At 39.6% G+C, this 21,935-nt stretch overlaps 1 protein-coding gene across 4 annotated transcripts in view; it reads right to left on the reverse strand.

Moving 5' to 3' along the window:
* Positions 1-21,935, reverse strand: part of pyd3 (beta-ureidopropionase pyd3) — a 44,614-nt gene that overhangs the window by 20,008 nt on the left and 2,671 nt on the right. Inside the window, exons 1-6 of one of the 4 annotated variants that reach the window (XM_071685342.1) lie at positions 21,835-21,935; positions 19,750-19,864; positions 17,097-17,201; positions 13,801-13,955; positions 11,874-11,968; positions 5,682-5,888 (exon numbers count right to left, since the gene is read on the reverse strand). The exon at positions 21,835-21,935 is cut by the window's right edge and continues 27 nt beyond it. In XM_071685342.1, the coding sequence (XP_071541443.1) occupies positions 5,682-5,888; positions 11,874-11,968; positions 13,801-13,955; positions 17,097-17,201; positions 19,750-19,850 (663 nt within the window). In that variant the 5' untranslated portion in view covers positions 19,851-19,864; positions 21,835-21,935. Of the gene's footprint in view, positions 1-5,681; positions 5,889-11,873; positions 11,969-13,800; positions 13,956-17,096; positions 17,202-19,749; positions 19,865-21,532; positions 21,556-21,834 lie in introns of those variants that run through there. The other 3 variants (XM_071685343.1, XM_071685344.1, XM_071685345.1) reach the window with 3 other exon arrangements.

The raw sequence follows: 21,935 nt of genomic DNA on the forward strand, positions 1-21,935 counted from the left end.
TTTATAATTCTGATAATACTATTCAATAAACAGTGTGACAACAAATCAAGTCTAATGCTTTCTTGCTAGTTACATACATACACTGTATTCACTATTCAGATCAAATTCTGTGGTTCTGTTTTACAAAAACATACTTCCTGGATTACATCCTTACACCATGACACCCCCATGAAAAAAATATAATGCTGACACCAAAGACTATTTTCTAGTAGATTTCCATTCACTGTATAACATTAAGTGCAAATGGTTTCCTTTTTGCAATGCACACCAAGCATTACCACTTGTGCACTTTTGAATGCCATTATATAGGTAGAACTTATGAAAATATCACACAATTATCAGCAAAAAATGCATGGAACTTTACCACCACTAATTCAGACAGCTAAAAATATAGTGTGTGCTTCAAGCAAGGTTTTGGTTTTTAGAAACTTGTAATTTCATATCTCATCAACCTGAATTTATTTTTTCTAAACTTGCAGTCAGGTCAAAGACCCAGTCTAGAAACTGAGTCACCCTGAATGAGTTCAAAACCAAGGAGATCTCCTATGTGAACTAAAGAAATGTACAAACCTGGACTTGTAACAATGACACCATATACTGGTTAGAAGCAATAATCTAACTAACCATATACTGGTTAGAAACAAAATTCTAACTAAAAAATGATTAAAAACACATCTTTCTTCATGCTTGATCATCATTTCATGCACAAGAAAGGTAACACCAAGAATAGATGAAAAAAAAAGCCACATTCGCTCATATCTATTCTCCTTATCCATAACCAGGCCCTACAGACCTTTCCATGGTTTACCCCACCATTTCGTATGTCCTAATTCAGTCTACATCGTTCCCAGTATACCAAATTGTTCCAATTCACTCTTTAACATGCTTGTGTTTCACCCTCCTGCATGTTCAGGCCTAGATCACTCAAAAGCTTTTTCACTCCATCTTTCCATCTCCAATTTGTTTTCCCTGTTCTCCTTGTTACCTCCACTTCTGACACATAAATTCTCTTTATAAACCTTTCTTCACACATCCTCTCCATTTGTCCAAACCTTACACATCCTCTTTTTTCTATCAACTAGTCTTTCTATTACAGCACATCTTTGTCATTCTTTCATTAATTACTTGAGCAAACCACCTCACACCACAGAATGTCTTAAAAATTTCATTTCCAACACATCCACCCTCCTCCGCATAGCCTTATCTACAGCCCATGCCTTGCGTCCATATGATGTTGCTGGGACTGCTATTCTTTCTAACATACCCACATCCCATATAACATTCTCTCTTTCCACACATTCTTCAGCATTCCAGAACCTTTGCCCCCTCCCCTACCCAATGACTAACTTCCACTTCCATGGCTATGTTCACTGCCAAGACCACTCCCATTATCTAAAACACTTCCTCCTTCAATTTTTCTCGATTCAAACTCACATCCCAACTAACTTGTCCCTCAACCCTACTAAACCTAATAACCCTGCTTTTATTCACATTCACTCTCAACTTTTTTCACATACTCTTCCAAACTCAGTAAACAACTGCAGTGTCTGACTCACATCTGCCACTAGTGCTTACCATCAGCAAACAACTGACTTACTTCCCAGGCTCTCTCTTCCTTCACAGACATACTCTGCGATTTTCCAGACCTAACAAAATTTTTTTTTTTTTTTTTTTTTTTGCTTTGTCGCTGTCTCCCGCGTTTGCGAGGTAGCGCATGGAAACAGACGAAAGAAATGGCCCAACCCAACCCCATACACATGTATATGCATACGTCCACACACGCAAATATACATACCTACACAGCTTTCCATGGTTTACCCCAGACGCTTCACATGCCTTGATTCAATCCACTGACAGCACGTCAACCCTGGTATACCACATCGCTCCAATTCACTCTATTCCTTGCCCTCCTTTCACCCTCCTGCATGTTCAGGCCCCGATCACACAAAATCTTTTTCACTCCATCTTTCCACCTCCAATTTGGTCTCCCTCTTCTCCTCATTCCCTCCACCTCCGACACATATATCCTCTTGGTCAATCTTTCCTCACTCATTCTCTCCATGTGACCAAACCATTTCAAAACACCCTCTTCTGCTCTCTCAACCACGCTCTTTTTATTTCCACACATCTCTCTTACCCTTACGTTACTTACTCGATCAAACCACCTCACACCACACATTGTCCTCAAACATCTCATTTCCAGCACATCCATCCTCCTGCGCCCAACTCTATCCATAGTCCACGCCTCGCAACCATACAACATTGTTGGAACCACTATTCCTTCAAACATACCCATTTTTGCTTTCCGAGATAATGTTCTCGACTTCCACACATTCTTCAAGGCTCCCAGAATTTTCGCCCCCTCCCCCACCCTATGATCCACTTCCGCTTCCATGTTTCCATCCGCTGCCAGATTCACTCCCAGATATCTAAAACACTTCACTTCCTCCAGTTTTTCTCCATTCAAACTCACCTCCCAATTGACTTGACCCTCAACCCTACTGTACCTAATAACCTTGCTCTTATTCACTCTTAACTTTCTTCTTTCACACACTTTACCAAAATCAGTCACCAGCTTCTGCAGTTTCTCACATGAATCAGCCACCAGCGCTGTATCATCAGCGAACAACGACTGACTCACTTACCAAGCTCTCTCATCCCCAACAGACTTCATCCTTGCCCCTCTTTCCAAAACTCTTGCATTCACCTCCCTAACAACCCCATCCATAAACAAATTAAACAACCATGGAGACATCACACACCCCTGCCGCAAACCTACATTCACTGAGAACCAATCACTTATCTCTCTTCCTACACATACACATGCCTTACATCCTCGATAAAAACTTTTCACTGCTTCTAACAACTTGCCTCCCACACCATATATTCTTAATACCTTCCACAGAGCATCTCTATCAACTCTATCATATGCCTTCTCCAGATCCATAAATGCTACATACAAATCCATTTGCTTTTCTAAGTATTTCTCACATACATTCTTCAAAGCAAACACCTGATCCACACATCCTCTACCACTTCTGAAACCACACTGCTCTTCCCCAATCTGATGCTTTGTACATGCCTTCACCCTCTCAATCAATACCCTCCCATACAATTTGCCAGGAATACTCAACAAACTTATACCTCTGTAATTTGAGCACTCACTCTTATCCCCTTTGCCTTTGTACAATGGCACTATGCACGCATTCCGCCAATCCTCAGGCACCTCACCATGAGTCATACATACATTAAATAACCTTACCAACCAGTCAACAATACAGTCACCCCCTTTTTTAATAAATTCCACTGCAATACCATCCAAACCTGCTGCCTTGCCGGCTTTCATCTTCCGCAAAGCTTTTACTACCTCTTCTCTGTTTACCAAATCATTTTCCCTAACCCTCGCACTTTGCACACCACCTCGACCAAAACACCCTATATCTGCCACTCTATCATCAAACACATTCAACAAACCTTCAAAATACTCACTCCATCTCCTTCTCACATCACCACTACTTGTTATCACCTCCCCACTTGCGCCCTTCACTGAAGTTCCCATTTGCTCCCTTGTCTTACGCACTTTATTTACCTCCTTCCAGAACATCTTTTTATTCTCCCTAAAATTTAATGATACTCTCTCACCCCAACTCTCATTTGCCCTTTTTTTCACCTCTTGCACCTTTCTCTTGACCTCCTGTCTCTTTCTTTTATACATCTCCCACTCAATTTCATTTTTTCCCTGCAAAAATTGTCCAAATGCCTCTCTCTTCTCTTTCACTAATACTCTTACTTCTTCATCCCACCACTCACTACCCTTTCTAATCAACCCACCTCCCACTCTTCTCATGCCACAAGCATCTTTTGCGCAATCCATCACTGATTCCCTAAATACATCCCATTCCTCCCCCACTCCCCTTACTTCCATTGTTCTCACCTTTTTCCATTCCGTACTCAGTCTCTCCTGGTACTTCCTCACACAAGTCTCCTTCCCAAGCTCACTTACTCTCACCACCCTCTTCACCCCAACATTCACTCTTCTTTTCTGGAAACCCATACAAATCTTCACCTTAGCCTCCACAAGATAATGATCAGACATCCCTCCAGTTGCACCTCTCAGCACATTAACATCCAAAAGTCTCTCTTTCGCGCGCCTGTCAATTAACACGTAATCCAATAACGCTCTCTGGCCATCTCTCCTACTTACATAAGTATACTTATGTATATCTCGCTTTTTAAACCAGGTATTCCCAATCATCAGTCCTTTTTCAGCACATAAATCTACAAGCTCTTCACCATTTCCATTTACAACACTGAACACCCCATGTATACCAATTATTCCCTCAACTGCCACATTACTCACCTTTGCATTCAAATCACCCAACACTATAACCCGGTCTCGTGCATCAAAACCATTAACACACTCATTCAGCTGCTCCCAAAACACTTGCCTCTCACGATCTTTCTTTTCATGCCCAGGTGCATATGCACCAATAATCACCCATCTCTCTCCATCAACTTTCAGTTTTACCCATATTAATCGAGAAATTACTTTCTTACATTCTATCACATACTTCCACAACTCCTGTTTCAGGAGTACTGCTACTCCTTCCCTTGCTCTTGTCCTCTCACTAACCCCTGACTTTACTCCCAAGACATTCCCAAACCACTCTTCCCCTTTACCCTTGAGCTTCGTTTCACTCAGAGCCAAAACATCCAGGTTCCTTTCCTCAAACATACTACCTATCTCTCCTTTTTTCACATCTTGGTTACATCCACACACATTTAGGCACCCCAATCTGAGCCTTCGAGGAGGATGAGCACTCCCCGCGTGACTCCTTCTTCTGTTTCCCATTTTAGAAAGTTAAAAAAAATACAAGGAGGGGAGGATTTCTGGCCCCCCGCTCCCGTCCCCTCTAGTCGCTTTCTACGACACGCGAAGAATGCGTGGGAAGTATTCTTTCACCCCTATCCCCAGGGATAATATACATATATATATACACATACACACACATACACACACACACGCACACATACACACACACACACATACATATATATACATGTGAAAAATGTAAGAAACAATTCAGAAAACTGAAACTTCTAGCTTGAAATGAAATGAAAAAATGAATGTCACATACTGGTTCAACCTCTGGCTATGGAAAAAGGAAATGTTTAATTTATTTACACAAACGTCAATAGTAGTTCTCATCAATTTAACCACTGTATCAATAAGCTTCAATGTCTAAGCTACATTTTTTCAATTTCACAAAATAATACCCATAGGAATTAGATTTCAGTGGTGAAAACTGGGTACAGCATCAGTGAGACTTGAATAAGGGCAAATGGGAATCTGGTGACGAGCTAGTGACATGAAACCTTGGGTATAAGTCAAATCTGGTAACCTCTAACCATCAATTACACTAATCACTTCTTATTTTTGTCTGACATTACCATTTTCGCATAAACCATACTCTAAGTTATCTTTTATGCTAAGTGACTGAAGTTCAATATATGCACATAATGGAAAGGGAAATAAAAGCATATCCATATGATGAACCAATTCACTTCATCACTTAATTCATAAAACTACTGATCCTTTCTCATAAGTAAGAAAAAATTTTCATGCTACGTGACCTCTGGTTTTTATGACAAACAAATCAATCATTATAATGAAGACTAACCTGGAAGACAACATGGCCTGTGTCTCCTTCCATGTAGTATGTAGACTCATTGAAATCTCCCACCCTAGGGATATGATTCTTGCGTGACTTTCCCAAGAAATATCCAGTGTTGCTAATGACTACCGCAGTATTCCATAATGTATCTCCATGAACATGGTCTCTCTCAAGAATAGGAGACACAATCACCATGTTGTGTTTTCGTGCAAGCTGAAAAGAACATAATTAAGAGCATCCATCCATACAAATCAAAATGATTTATTATATCATATCTTTTTTTTTTTTTTTTGCTTTGTCGCTGTCTCCTGCGTTTGTGAGGTAGCGCAAGGAAACAGACGAAAGAAAATGGCCCAACCTACCCCCATACACATGTATATACACACACGTCCACACACGCAAATATACATACCTATACATCTCAATGTACACATATATATACACACACAGACACATACATATATACCCATGCACACAATTCACACTGTCTGCCTTTATTCATTCCCATCGCCACCTCGCTACACATGGAGTACCATCCCCCTCCCCCCTCATGTGTGTGGGGTAGCGCTAGGAAAAGACAACAAAAGCCTCATTCGTTCACACTCAGTCTCTAGCTGTCATGCAATAATGCCTGAAACCACAGCTCCCTTTCCACATCCAGGCCCCGCACAGTTTTCCATGGTTTACCCCAGACGCTTCACATGCCCTGATTCAATCCACTGACAGCACGTCAACCCCGGTGTACCACATCGATCCAATTCACTCTATTCCTTACCTGCCTTTCATCCTCCTGCATGTTCAGGCCCCGATCACTCAAAATCTTTATCACTCCATCTTTCCACCTCCAATTTGGTCTCCCACTTCTCCTCGTTCCCTCCACCTCCGACACATATATCCTCTTGGTCAATCTTTCCTCACTCATTCTCTCCATGTGCCCAAACCATTTCAAAACACCCTCTTCTGCTCTCTCAACCACGCTCTTTTTATTTCCACACATCTCTCTTACCCTTACATTACTTACTCGATCAAACCACCTCACACCACACATTGTCCTCAAACATCTCATTTCATATATGTATATTAATTGAAAAATATGATACATATGTTAAACTATAAGTAAAATTCACAGAACCAATCACTCCGTCAAAGTCAAAGATATGTTAATCCTGGTTACCAAAGAGCTAAACATCATGTAAAGTAAGAGCTACAAAAATGTTACCAACACTTTTGTATTCTCGTGTGATCTCGCCTCTCCTGAGATGCCTGCTATCTGTATAAGTATGACATCACTGTGAGTACAGAATGGGTAGGCAGTGCTTGTAATTAGATTTTGTACAGGTTCTTCATAACTTTTCTGTTTAAGGGTGTAGTTGGTTTGTGGCTGATTTTTTAAAAGAAACTTATGGATATGTTTGTACACTTTCTGGGAAAAGGGACATCACTGGGATGGGTTAGAAGTGCTTCATGAATGGGTGCTAAATTAATGCAGTATGAATCTTCTTTACGTGTCCTAGAGTTTGCTGCTGTGTCTTTTTGTTCACTGTGTTCATGAAGGAGTGTCAATTTGCAGTTAGCCTTTCGTGATTAGGTTGGTGATAGTGTTATCTAGAGGTTGCCTTTCTTCACTGATTTCAACTGATGGTGAATGGTTTTGTCTAAGCTAGTCTCTTTGTTTTACAATGCAGGAAGAAGTTTGGGTTATATTTCTTTCAAAGTCTTGTGTTATGTACCTGCTGCCACCATGGTTAGAGATGTTGATGAAGTGTCAGACAGTATGATCCAGGGATGGAAATGATCTATATTGAAGTTTTGGAGCTTTGTTTCAATGAGCCATGTGAGGGTCGTGTGGATTAGGTGAGCCACTTGAGTGTTATCAGGATAGGCAAGTGGTCAGAGATCATACATGTAACTAATACCAAGTGCCTAAGAAACTTTAATACCGTCTGACAAAATGCCACGAGTCATATAAGGTCACTGTCTTTCCTTTTGGAAAATCATCATTCAATGCCCACTGTAATTACAGAAAGTTCTCATCTACATGTAGTATTATATTTCCCGCGTTAGCGAGGTAGCACAAGGAAACAGACGAAAGAATGGCCCAACCCACCCACATACACATGTATATACATACACATCCACACACGCAAATATACATACCTATACATCTCAACGTATACATATATATATATATATATATATATATATACACACACACATATATACATACATACACATGTACATAATTCATATTTATATATTTATTGATTTTGCTTTGTTGCTGTCTCCCGCGTTAGAGAGGTAACACAAGGAAACAGACGAAAGAAAGGCCCAACCCATCCACATACACATGTATATACATACACGTCCACATACAGCACATATACATACCTATACATCTCAATGTATACATATACACACATATATACACACACACACATATACATATATACCCATATACATAATTCATAGTCTGCCTCTATTCATTCCCATCACCACCCCGCCACACATGAAATAACATCCCCCTTCCCCCAAATGTGTGCGAGGGAGCGCTAGGAAAAGACAACAAAGGCCCCATTCGTTCACACTCAGTCCCTAGCTGTCATGTAATAATGCACCGAAACCACAGCTCCCTTTCCACATCCGGGCCCCACAGAACTTTCCATGGTTTACCCCAGACGCTTCCATTGCCCTGGTTCAATCCACTGACAGCACGTCGACCCCGGTATACCACATCGTTCCAATTCACTCAATTCCTTGCACGCATTTCACCCTCCTGCATGTTCAGGCCCCGATCACACAAAATCTTTTTCACTCCATCTTTCCACCTCCAATTTGGTCTCCCACTTCTCCTCGTTCCCTCCACCTCCGACACATATATCCTCATGGTCAATCTTTCCTCACTCATTCTCTCCATGTGACCAAACCATTTCAAAACACCCTCTTCTGCTCTCTCAACCACTCTCTTTTTAATTACCACACATCTCTCTTACCCTATCATTACTTACTCGATCAAACCACCTCACTGCACATATTGTCCTCAAACATCTCATTTCCAGCACATCCAGCCTCCTGCGCACAACTCTATCCATAGCCCATGCCTCACAACCATACAACATTGTTGGAACCACTATTCCTTCAAACATACCCATTTTTGCTTTCCGAGATAATGTTCTCGACTTCCACACATTCTTCAATGCTCCCAGAACTTTCGCCCCCTCCCCCACCCTATGATTCACTTCCGTTTCCATGGTTCCATCCGCTGCCAGATCCACTCCCAGATATCTAAAACACTTCACTTCCTCCAGTTTTTCTCCATTCAAACTTACCTCCCTATTGACTCAACCCTACTGTACCTAATAACCTTGCTCTTATTCACATTTACTCTCAGCTTTCTTCTTTCACACACTTTACCAAACTCAGTCACCAGCTTCTGCAGTTTCTCACACGAATCAGCCACCAGCACTGTATCATCAGCGAACAACAACTGACTCACTTCCCAAGCTTTCTCATCCACAACTGACTGCATACTTGTGACTCTTTCTAAAACTCTTGCATTCACCTCCCTAACAACCCCATCCATAAACAAATTAAACAACCATGGAGACATCATGCACCCCTGCCGCAAACCAACATTCACTGAGAACCAATCTCTTTCCCCTCTTCCTACACGTACACATGCCTTACATCCTCGATAAAAACTTTTCACTGCTTCTAACAACTTACCTCCCACACCATATATTCTTAATACCTTCCACAGAGCATCTCTATCAACTTTATCATATGTCTTCTCCAGATCCATAAATGCTACATACAAATCCATTTGCTTTTCTTTTCTAAGTATTTCTCACATACATTCTTCAAAGCAAACACCTGATCCACACATCCTCTACCACTTCTGAAACCACACTGCTCTTCCCCAATCTGATGCTCCGTACATGCCTTCACCCTCTCAATCAATACCCTCACATATAATTACCGGGAATACTCAACAAACTTATACCTCTGTAATTTTAGCACTCACTTTTATCTCCTTTGCCTTTGTACAATGGCACTATGCAAGCATTCCGCCAATCCTCAGGCACTTCACCATGAGTCATACATACATTAGATAACCTTATCAACCAGTCAACAATACAGTCACCCCTTTCTTAATAAATTCCACTGCAATACCATCCAAACCTGCTGCCTTGCCAGCTTTCATCTTCCGCAAAGCTTTTACTACCTCTTCTCTGTTTACCAAATCATTTTCCCTAACCCTCTCACTCTGCACACCACCTCGAACAAAACACCCTATATCTGCCACTCTATCATCAAACACATTCAACAAACCTTCAAAATACTCACTCCATCTCCTTCTCACATCACCACCACTTGTTATCACCCTATTAGCCCCTTCACTGATGTTCCTATTTGTTTCCTTGTCTTAAGCACTTTATTTACCTCCTTCCAAAACATCTTTTCATTCTCCCCAAAATCTAATGACACTCTCTCACCCCAAATCTCATTTGCCCTCTTTTTCACCTCTTCCACCTTTCTCTTGACCTCCTGCCTCTTTCTTTTATACATCTCCCAATCATTTGCATTATTTCCCTGCAAAAATTGTCCAAATGCTTCTCTCTTCTCTTTCACTAATAATCTTACTTCTTCATCCCACCACTCACTACCCTTTCTAATCTGCCCACTTCCCATGCTTCTCATGCCACAAGCACCTTTTGTGCAAGCCATCACTGCTTCCCTAAATACATCCCATTCCTCCCCCAATCCCCTTACATCCTTGTTCTCACCTTTTCATTCTGTACTCAGTCTCTCCTGGTACTGCCTCACACAAGTCTCCTTCCCAAGCTCACTTACTCTCACCACTCTCTTCACCCCAACATTCTCTCTTCTTTTCTGAAAACCTCTACAAATCTTCACCTTCAACTCCACAAGACAATGATCAGACATTCCTCCAGTTGCACCTCAGCAAATTAACATCCAAAAGTCTCTCTTTCGCGAGCCAATCAATTAACACGTAATCCAATAATGCTCTCTGGCCATCTCTCACACTTACATACATACACTTATGTATATCTCTCTTTTTAAAACAGGTATTCCCAATCACCAGTCATTTTTCAGCACATAAATCTACAAGCTCTTCACCATTTACATTTACAACACTGAACACCCCATGTACACCAATCATTCCCTCAACTGCCACATTACTCACCTTTGCATTCAAATCACCCATCACCATAACCCGGTCTCGTGCATCAAAACTACTAACACACTCATTCAGCTGCTCCCAAAACACTTGCCTCTCATGATCTTCTTCTCATGCCTAGGTGCATATGCACCAATAATCACTCATCTCTCTCCATCCACTTTCAGTTTTACCCATATCAATCTAGAGTTTACTTTCTTGCACTCTATCACATACTCCCACTACTCCTGTTACAGGAGTAGTGCTACTCCTTCCCTTGCTCTCGTCCTCTCACTAACCCCTGACTTTACTCCCAAGACATTCTCAAACCACTCTTCCCCTTTACCCTTGAGCTTCGTTTCACTCTGGGCCAAAACATCCAGGTTCCTTTCCTCAAACGTACTACCTATCTGTCCTTTTTTCTCATCTTGGTTACATCCACACACATTTAGACACCCCAATCTGAGCCTCTGAGGAGGATGAGCACTCCCCGTGTGACTCCTTCTTCTATTTCTCCTTTTAGAAAGTTAAAATACAAGGAAGGGAGGGTTTCTAGCCCCAAGCTCCTGTCCCCTTTAGTCGCCTTCTACGACACATGAGGAATGCATGGGAAGTATTCTTTCTCCCCCATCCCCAGGGATACAGAGTACCTGTTACTAGAAACCAACAGTCACCTCAAAGTTCAATTTTATGAGTGTAAGAACATCTAGGAGTACACAATATCAAAATCTATTTATGTTTAAGGCTCTCTGTATGTATGTTATACTAATATTGGACTGACAGATATTAAGGAAATTGTTGACTTAATTTCTAACCATACACAATAATATGCTTCAGCCTTGACTTTCTAATACACAAGAGCTTTATAGGAAAGAGAAACTGAAGTCAACCAAGCTCTGTGGGTATTGTAAATCTCAACAAAAATAAGTTTCCAGTCACCAGGCTTTTCAATTCCTCTCTTTATATACTCTATAATGAGCAAATCATGTCAGAAAATGTGGAAAAAATCAAGACCTTACCTCTTGACAGAGCTGAGTTGTTGGCCCCGATTCTGCACTCTCAGCAAATTCACACCATGGCTGCTTCTCTCGGGTACAGAAAGCAAATGGCATGGCTAAAGGGAGAAAGAAAATGTTTTCTTTCAAGTATTTCTCACATACATTCTTCAACTCAAACAACTGATTCAAACATCCTCTACCACCTCAAAGTCATAAGGTTCCTTGCTAGTCTGATGCTCTGTGCTTGCCACTACCCTCTCAATCACCATTCACCCATACAACTTACCAAACACACACAAACAAACTTATACCTTAGTAATTCAACATTCACACTTTACTGCCCTGCCTTCATTTCAATTTAAAGGCATTCTGCTGATTCTTATACACCTTATTTCAAAAAGCATTTTCTCATTATCCCTGAAGCCTCACCCCAGCTCTCATTTGCCCCCTTTTCAGTTCACCCATTTTCCTCTTGACTTCCTGTTCCTTCCTTTGTACATCTCTCAGTTACTTGCCCTCCTTCCCTACAAGTAATATCGATACATCTCTCTTTACTCTTTTGTTAATAGCTTAGCCACCCCCCCACCATCCATCTCTCTTTACTCTTTTGTTAATAGCTTAGCCACCCCCCCCCCACCATTCACTATCCATTCAGACACATCATCCCTTACAAATGCCAGACTATCTCTCTTGCACATGTAACCACCACTTCTCTAAATACCTCCCATTCCTTACCTACTTCCCTAGTTTCATTTGCTCTCATCTGCCATTCATCAACAGATCTTGCCTTATCACTCACACAAGCCTCTATTCCATGTTCAATCATTTCACCATCCTCTTCCCACCCATCTCATATTCCAAACACTGTTCTCTATTATGGGTTCAACTTCCTTCCCTGACAAAGTGATGCTGTTCCCAGCATCTTTGACAATGAATTGTTCTACCATTCCCTGAATGAAGCCTCATCACTGTGATACTAAGGAGCAGGTGGACAGTCCTCCTCAAGCAATATACCATGAAGGTAGCAATCATGACATGACTCATAAGCTGAAGCGAGGAACTCAATATTAACATTTGGATCTATTTTAGAACATTGTCAAGAATAAGCAGTGCTTTACTGGACATGTTGCTTATTAGCATAGTACTGTTCTACACCTGGACATTACTTAGTCAGTATACAAACCATCTTATATGTTCTCAGTAACCCATGCAAACCAGCCCTTCAAAAGCATATGGTTTTCTGAATGAAACACAAGCAAGGGCATTTAAAAAGTGCCCTCAGCCTTCCCTCCCAGCCGAGGTTTCATACGATCTTTGGCGGCTTTGAAACCTTCAGCCAGTGAATGTCCTTGCTGGCATTCCTTCCAAAAGTAGGTCAATCTCATCAACAATGTACTTAGGTGTATTACCTCCTTCATCAATAAATTGTTTTAAGATATGCAGGGTACCACTGTGCTGCCTTGGTATCAATAGTGGCAGACTTACTAGGCATACAGACATAATGGAAACCATGAGGGTGTTTGAACATCTCAAACTACCCCTTACTTATACCTAAATTCTCCACCTGACTAGATTCACCAACTTCACCTATGACAATGACAATTTGGTTCAATGATGTTGACCAGGTAGTGGTGGTTGTTTAATGGCTGATAGCGGGCCCATTAGTCAAGCAAAAGGCTTTTTTATTCGAAGATCAACCAAAAAAGGCGAGCAAATGAGAGCTTTCTTACCAGTATCAAGAAAGCTGGAATAATTCAGACCTTGATATTCCCCAAGGGATATCTCATATATTTAAATATGGTACAGAAGAGGAGTGAAAAAATTTAAGAAATTAAAGCTGGTGATTGCAGTCACCTTCAAACTACCTCCAACATCTTTAATAGCAAAGAATATATCCTTACAGAGTACCTCTATCAATGTGTAACTATCAAACTACCCTTATACTCACTCCAAGCCTCCTGATAACACAAAACATTAACCCCACACTCTGCAGCAGCCTCTGTCATGCGTGAAATTTTATCATGAAGAGCAGCACGTTGACAAGCAATTGATTCTGATGGGTCAGCAGCAATAGAATTCTGAATCACACCTATGCGTACAATCCTGGAAAAAGTAAGAAATAGCCATACACAAAACTGTTGTTAATATACCTATTCATTTTTTCTCAAGATCTATATCCTTCACACTCTTTCCCTTAGTTATTCCATCACATCCTTATCTTCTGTACTTACTCCCACCATCAACACTCAAAATGCATTGCCTGTCACTTTCTGGAATGAAGTGCTTCATGGTATCAAACAATTTTAATTTCCATATTGATGCCATGCCTTATATTCAAATCAAGCACTTGAACATGCTTTTAATTTGCTTCTTTCACATCCACATCCCCTGAATTCAAAACTGTATGTTTCCTCTAGCAAACCTTGCTATACAGTATTTCCTGCTTTACATTTTTCATTTCTAATAATTTCCTTGCAGTTCAAAGGATTTGCCATGTTTCTTCTACAGTCATATTCCTAAAGTATGTTTGCCAATATATAATAAATTAATTCCTGAAGTATATTTCCCAATATATAATAATTTCATTCCTGAAGTATATTTTCCAATATATAATGATTTCACCAAAGCATTCTTTCAGTGTCTCATGATGTCCACACAAAAACCTTGTGTGTGTGTGTGTGCATTAATTTCCTATATCTACTTCACAAGGATGGAGTTTTACACTCCTATGGGCCCCATCACTTGAACACTCTCAACAATTATATAACTTTTTACATTTCTTTATGCTGTCTGCATTTACCAAGACTTCATTCACACTGTTCAGTTCATCAACCACTCTTATACTAAAAAGGTACTTAATAGCATATTTTAACAAGTTTTTTGCTTTATTTCATGTTATGTTCTCTGGTTGTTTTATCCCTATATCTAAGGAAGAACCATTCACTATGTTATCATGTCACCTCTCACTCTTCTCCTCCAAGGCATGCAGACTTAAGGCTTCTGCCATTCACTGTAACTATCTCTCTTAATTCTAGTACCACTTTTGTTGCTTTCCTCTGGACCTTCTCTAACAGTTCTTTGTGCTTCTTTGGGTTTGGTAACCAAACCTGAAAGCATTTTCTATCATGAACAGCAAGCCTGCTGAATATTTCCTTAAACACTGACGGGAATGTAATATCAATATTTGCAAGCAAACAGTTGGTATCCTTTACAATTCTCCTAAGGAAGGATTCTCAAGATGGGTAAGGGGCAATGTAGACTCAGAAGTCTCTCTCACACAGGCTCCTGCAGCTGATTTCTTGTTAGATGATAATCATAATAAGGCTTTCTTTTACTGCAACCTATCCTCATTGGTTTACATTTACCTAGGCTGAACATCAACCATGTACCAGGCAAACTCTGGAGTCTGCCATTTCCTCCTTGACCTTTTACATTATCTGCAAATATATCAAGGCCTTACTCTCATATTTTCAAGCACACTGTATTGTAAAACTCACAAAACTTCCCCATATTATCAGAATGAGATTATCAGATGAAACATACATCTGAGATGAATTTTTTCATTGCATCATAATGTTGGCCCCTTACAGAACACCTCAAAACTCTTCCCAACACATTGCTGCCTATCTCCCCATGTACACCACCACTGTCCACCAACACTTTACCCCCTTCCCCAAACGTCACTACAGCTGCATACCACGCTGTCACTTTCCTCACAATACATAATGTCATTTACAGTAAATTTTATAGTTATATTCATAAACTGATTCCATTCATCTATCACTTGCTCACAGTCATTATTTGTGCTGTTCCAATGAAGGCCTGATATAGTACCTACAGGTAAACAATGATGCTGTCAAGCATGAATTACAATGCCAGCCATATTATAATTATTGTATTCAGTGGTTTTTAATCATCACTCTGTCTTCAGGAATGCATCCCGAGCGCTAATCAAGGTAACAAAATATGAAGTGCTGAGGTTCTCACCAAGCATTAGTATCATCACATGCATTGGATTCTGAGAGTTGCCATGTTATGCTATGCTGGATTTGAGGTATACAACAGTATCACTAAAAGGCCTTCATAGTACTTTAGCCCTCTTCGTAAAATTCCTTATCTTTCCACTCATAATTTCCTTAACCATTAAAATCTGATTTTTTTCTGCCACAAATTCCTATTTTCTAAACCATTCTTCCCTTTCTTGTAGAAACTGGGAAAACACCTGCATGCTATGTGATTAAAACCTAATCTCCTGAAACCCACACAACTAAATATACTCTAAGCCCTAAACATGTGATCACTATATCAGTCAATGTCTTTCACAGTTTATCTCCTGCGCCTTCAACCATACTACCATGGACTTAAATCTTTAACTATACCAACCATGGACTTATACTACTATGGATTTTCTTGAACAACCTATCCTTTGCCCTACATTCTCAGTGCTCATACTGCTCTCATCAATGCATCTTTTAAATGATTCCCTTACACCACATATTTTTCTCACGTCTTCATTGTATGCCCTTCAATTCATTCTAATTTGAAATGTATAGACCCATCTCTGTTGTTCTATTGCTTTACATATCTAGACCTAGTGATGTTTCACATACATGCCTTTGTACTGGAACCTATCCTTCATAATGCAAGTTTCCTGCACAATCAAAACCTGTAAAATCAAGGATAAAATCTGGCTACACTGGAAGCACTGGAATATGGGAAATATTGATAGCAGACTGGGCAGATTTGAAACCTCATTTGAACTGAATATCTTACAAGTACTTCTGACCATTTCCAAAGCTAACAAAATTGCCTTAAATCTAAATAACCTAAATTTATTTTTTACATGAAAATAAACAGCATGTAACAAGAAATCTGAAGAAAAAATCACCGATGACCCAAAACTTCAATTAAGAGTAAAAAGGGCATTACACAAAAAAGAAATAAGAATTAAAATCTCTGGAAACAATCAACCGGACATAATGGCATTAATGCTTGATGGGTGATGCCCCGTGAAAATCACAAGAAAAAAATGGGTCAATCTTTTAATGAATGCACAAAGTTCAAAACAACTTATCATATAAATTGTAAATGATGTGTATACATGTATCTTTGCCCTTATTTCTTACATACAGCAATTCAAGAACATGAGAGCTGTTTTGTATAATACATATACGTCATTTTGAAAAAGTGGCAATAGTTATGATGATACACTTAACCTAATAATGGATGCCACAAGAAGCTAACCTGGGTGGTGTAAGCTCTTCCTTGGCAGCAGATATCTGAAATCCTTTAACTTCGAAGTTGTGCTGCTGGGATAACTTTTCTGCTTTCTCTGGGATTTGTATGGTGCTGAAAATCACCATGAAGAGTCATATATTACCTATATACAGTAAAAGCTGAACAGACTGAATAATGTAAACACACACTCATATATCATTCCATTCTTTTCTACTTTACTCATACAATCCACATCGCTTAAATACACACTTCTTAAATCTTACAACACCTTTCATCTACATACCTTTCCTAAGAAAAAATCTATTCAAAAATTTCTGGATAATGCAAAGCTCTGTACTAAAGACCTGGTACTCCTTACTATAGACATGAAGGCATTCAGGAATACAGATGCTAGTGGAGATACATGGATGAACAACAGCATTCAGATAAATATTCAGAGTTTATTCCATATAAATGAAGTGTAATGAAAATGAAAAAATACAAAAACCAAGCAACTCAATTCATGGATATTCTCTGAGATGAGCTGTCCTACAAAAAACTATTTGAAAATAATCCCTGAACAGAATTAATAACAAACTTGTTTACATGAGACACATTAGGAGTCTGTAATAGAAGCACAACATTAAGTTATGCAATTTGAGGACAGTATTCCCATAAAAGGACAAGCAGAAACTGCAAATGTTTGTGTCTGTCTTTGGGAGAGTATGTGAAATTCTTAGAGTAATTCTGACTAAAAACAATACAATAAGGTATAGCAGTGCATGGAGACAGGTTAGTTAAGGTGTGTGTTTCAGTGGGAAACATGAAGAAAGTGAAGCATTTTAGATATCCAGGAGTGGCCATGGCAATGAAGAGAACCACGGGAACAGACGCGAGTTGTAGGGAGGGTGAGTGGGCAAAGGTCTGGGGAGCACTGAGGAATGTGTGGAAAAGTCATTATCTAGGAGGGTAAATATGTGTATATTTGAAGGTATAGTAGGTCCCAGCAGTGCTGGGAGGTACGGTCTATAAATAAGAATGTATAGGAAAGGGTAAATGTGTCAAAAATGAAATATCTAAGGACAATATGCGGTATGAGAAGGGTTGATCAAGTAAGAAATGACAGAGTAGAAGAGAGGTATGATAATAAGATGAATATGGTGGTGAGAGCTGAAGAGTGAGTGCTGAAATGGTTTGGTCATATGGAGGGACTGAGTGAGAAGAGATTTGACAAAAAGGATATATATATCATATTGTAAGGGACAAGATGGGAAAGACTGAACTGGTGATGGAAGAATGAAGTAAATAAGGGTCTGAATATCCAAGAGGTGACAGGCATGCATGAATCTGAGTGAATTGGAGCACTGTGGTGCAATTGGGGTGACTTTTTGTCAGTGAACTGAAACAGAGCATGTGAAGTAGCCAGAAATCATGGAAATGCATGTGGGGCCTGGTTGTGGATAGGGGTCTGTGGTTTTGGTGCATTACATATAACAGATAAAGAATGAATATATGCAAACTGAGGCCTTTTTTTTTTTGGTCAGTTCCTGGTGCTACCTTGCAAAAGCAAGAAATAGCCAACACATATGAGAGAATAAAAAAACAATCATATAAATATGACTTACTTTGGCAGAAAGATTACCCTTCTGGTACATATTAATCGAAATGCAATTTTCCTTTAAAATAGGACTTGCATCTAGGGAATAATCTTATTACAATCATGGAAAAATTTCTCCACTGAAGCATCATTAAAACTCTCAGGAATTTCATGGCCTTAAATACTATTACTTAGACCTTTGATTTGTTTATCTAGCTCCTTTAAGTCACTAATAGCAAGCACATCTCCAGGTGAATCTAATACTGGGTCTACCGTACTTCTATTTCTTAGGCTCCACAATGATGATTAACCTGGCCTTTTAAGGGAACCTTTCATTGGATAAGATCAGCAAGAGGGTTCTGGTATTCAACAAACATTTTGGTTTGCCAATATATGTTTAGATCTACGTGACTTTCCTTGCATGTCTTCGGGTATGCCACTGTCACGGGGATAATGGTCTGGAGTGAGAAACATATCATTACTAAGGGTAAGCTCAGTTTTGTTTGTTAGGCTTTTCTTCAAGTCCCTCCTCTTTCGTGTGGGTATGGTCTCAGATGTTCACAGGACTCTGTCCATTGGAGGACTGTGCAGAGTCTAAAAGGATGAAAAACCTCTCCTCTATCAGAGACAAGAGGCCTATAAGCATCCACTCAGTTTTCTATCATTTCCTTACCTTTTCCTTTTTGAAAAATTATTTGTTGATTCCACACGACCAGAGACCAGATATAGACAACAGCAATCAGTAAATGAATAGTTGAGGCTCACTGCACCTTACCATGTCACCTTTGCACCGTGACATCATGGGTCTGGGCAGGTTACAGTATGGTTAATAAGTCTCTGTGAACAGGCATCCACTGGCCTTGTATACTTCTTGGTTACATCAAATTTTTTTTTCAAATACTGATAGGAAAGAGCATTTAGGAATGGTTATTCATCCCTTAAAACCTTCATATTTCGTGAAGCACAGCTATAAAGGGAGTAAGAAAGAGCAAACTGAATTGGCAATATGCACAAGTCTCAAGTCACATGTCACCCTGCAAATGCAAAGTTTAGTACATTTTTTGAAGTACTTAACTGACTTACGGGAGTTCACGTCCATACAGAATCCTCTTAACCTCTTTCAGATCCTGCTCAGGAATGTGTTTCTCGAAGCAATGCTCCAAACTTGTTAATTCTCCAGCCATGACTGCAGTTTACCCTGGAAGGAAATCATAAGACTAGTTCTATACTGCACAGCAAATAATAGCTACTCATTTAACTATTATTTGATTTTCAAAAATCAATTTATTTGCAACATTATAAGGTTAAAATTTTGAACTTGTAGGACACAAACAGGATCTGCCCTGGGAAGCAAGTACTCCTGGAAAACATACTTTTTCATTCATTAATCCCATATTTTCCCTAAGTTCATAGCCCTTACCTCTATCACCTTATCTAATGTTGCAGAATGATCTAGCATGGTCCACTACCTTTATTGCATTCTCTACAAATGACACTATCCCTATACAACATAATCACTCAATATACAATGACCTTTTCAATGCATGGCTAAACTGATAATTTATTACGAGAAGTAATATTTATATAGCCTTCACAAAAATGACAGCATACACCATATCTAACTCGCAACATGATTTGAAACGTACAATCATAATTAATATCATGATAACTTCTTAAAAGGACAATTCTGCTTCCTAGCCATGTACGACTATCAGAAACCCCATTCATCACTAATAATAACAAAGCAAATCTTGGTTATACTTTAAATATGCAGGAGAGTCTCCAGAGCTGGTGCCCTGTTCCTGCTTTCCACAATAAAGGTTTGGAAACCTTGATACCCATCTCAGGCAAGATGTGAACATTTTGTGTAAGTTTTGGGCTTGAATTAGGTTCTACATTACGTCTTATAATAGGGCTAAGTTAGACTGGAAAAAAGCTCTCCTTCCTTACAAATGAAATAATGTATCAGACAAGGTTGTAAGATCTCGTACGAACTTAGCTCTCCTAGTTACCCATTCTCTACAATCTGATGACCAGTTACCAGATCTGTGGACACTCCCTGGTAATTTTAAAGGTTTAGAGGCACCATCTGGATCAGTTGAAAATATGACTGCTGTTATCTGGCTATGACTGCGGTGAATCCAGAGTAAAAGAAAATGGGGAGCATGATTTGGAGCAATATTTCGTATGATAATAAATGAGTGATGCTGAGGAAGGTTATGAAGACCTGAGACAAATGTGTGATTAATTTGCAAATACAATGCGATAAAATTAAAGAAATAACACTCCATCTAACCTATCCTAGCAGCTTTGATTTTTTGGTAGAAATATAATGGTGGGCAGCGACAGTCCATTTACAATACTCGTTTACACAGTAGCTGAATCGTAGCACCATCCACCTAGTGTGTCACATTTGTTCAAATCTTAGACCAGTCAGCATTATGCTGAGCTCTTGATGTCTGGCATATGTTTCGAGCGTAATATTGAAAATCAAAATAAATCTCTGCTGCTCGAGGAGATAAGAGCTTCATAGAATCAACCTATATCTAACGGTACATTTCTCCCAAGCTTCATAGCCCCCTTCATTAACACCAAGTGACAATGGTAGGAATAAGTAATATAATAATGTTTCACATCATGATACCCCAATTTCAACCAAATACAATGTACAATCATTCCCAAACGAAATTCAGTGGTGTAGAATTACTAAGATATAACTACTGTCTAATCAAACCTCATAATTATCCACTTGTTACATAAAAACTTTAACAAATTTTGTGTAAACCACGTATAAGGTTAACCATGTCCAGCAGGATGTGATGAATAACCCCATGACACCATTTACAACTTTAAATTCATAACTTACACAAATATGAGAGTGAAAATAAAATGCATGTAATGAGCCAGGGTCTCCCTTGACCCTCACATAGAAATACCCAGAAAAATAATAATGGAGAGGGAATAGCACGGTCGTACTAGAACCCCTGATGGACGACCTTGAGGCTATGATGATGACCCTGTTACACGAATCATTAATGAATTAATCCACATATATCAACTCCTACGATCATATCTGCGCGAAAATATTAATCTACAACATCTACGTCAACTGTGGGTCGCTATTAATCAGGTTGACAGTGAGGAAGACATGGGAAAAATATATATTACCGACAGAGAAAGACAGCTGTGTAGACGACCTGTTGATCACCCCAGCTGATCCCGCGGCTTAGCCAACACAACCGATATTAATTTATGACCTCAATGGACGC

The sequence above is a fragment of the Panulirus ornatus genome, chromosome 40 (genome assembly GCF_036320965.1).
Source record: "Panulirus ornatus isolate Po-2019 chromosome 40, ASM3632096v1, whole genome shotgun sequence".
NCBI classification, from domain to species: Eukaryota; Metazoa; Arthropoda; class Malacostraca; order Decapoda; family Palinuridae; genus Panulirus; species Panulirus ornatus.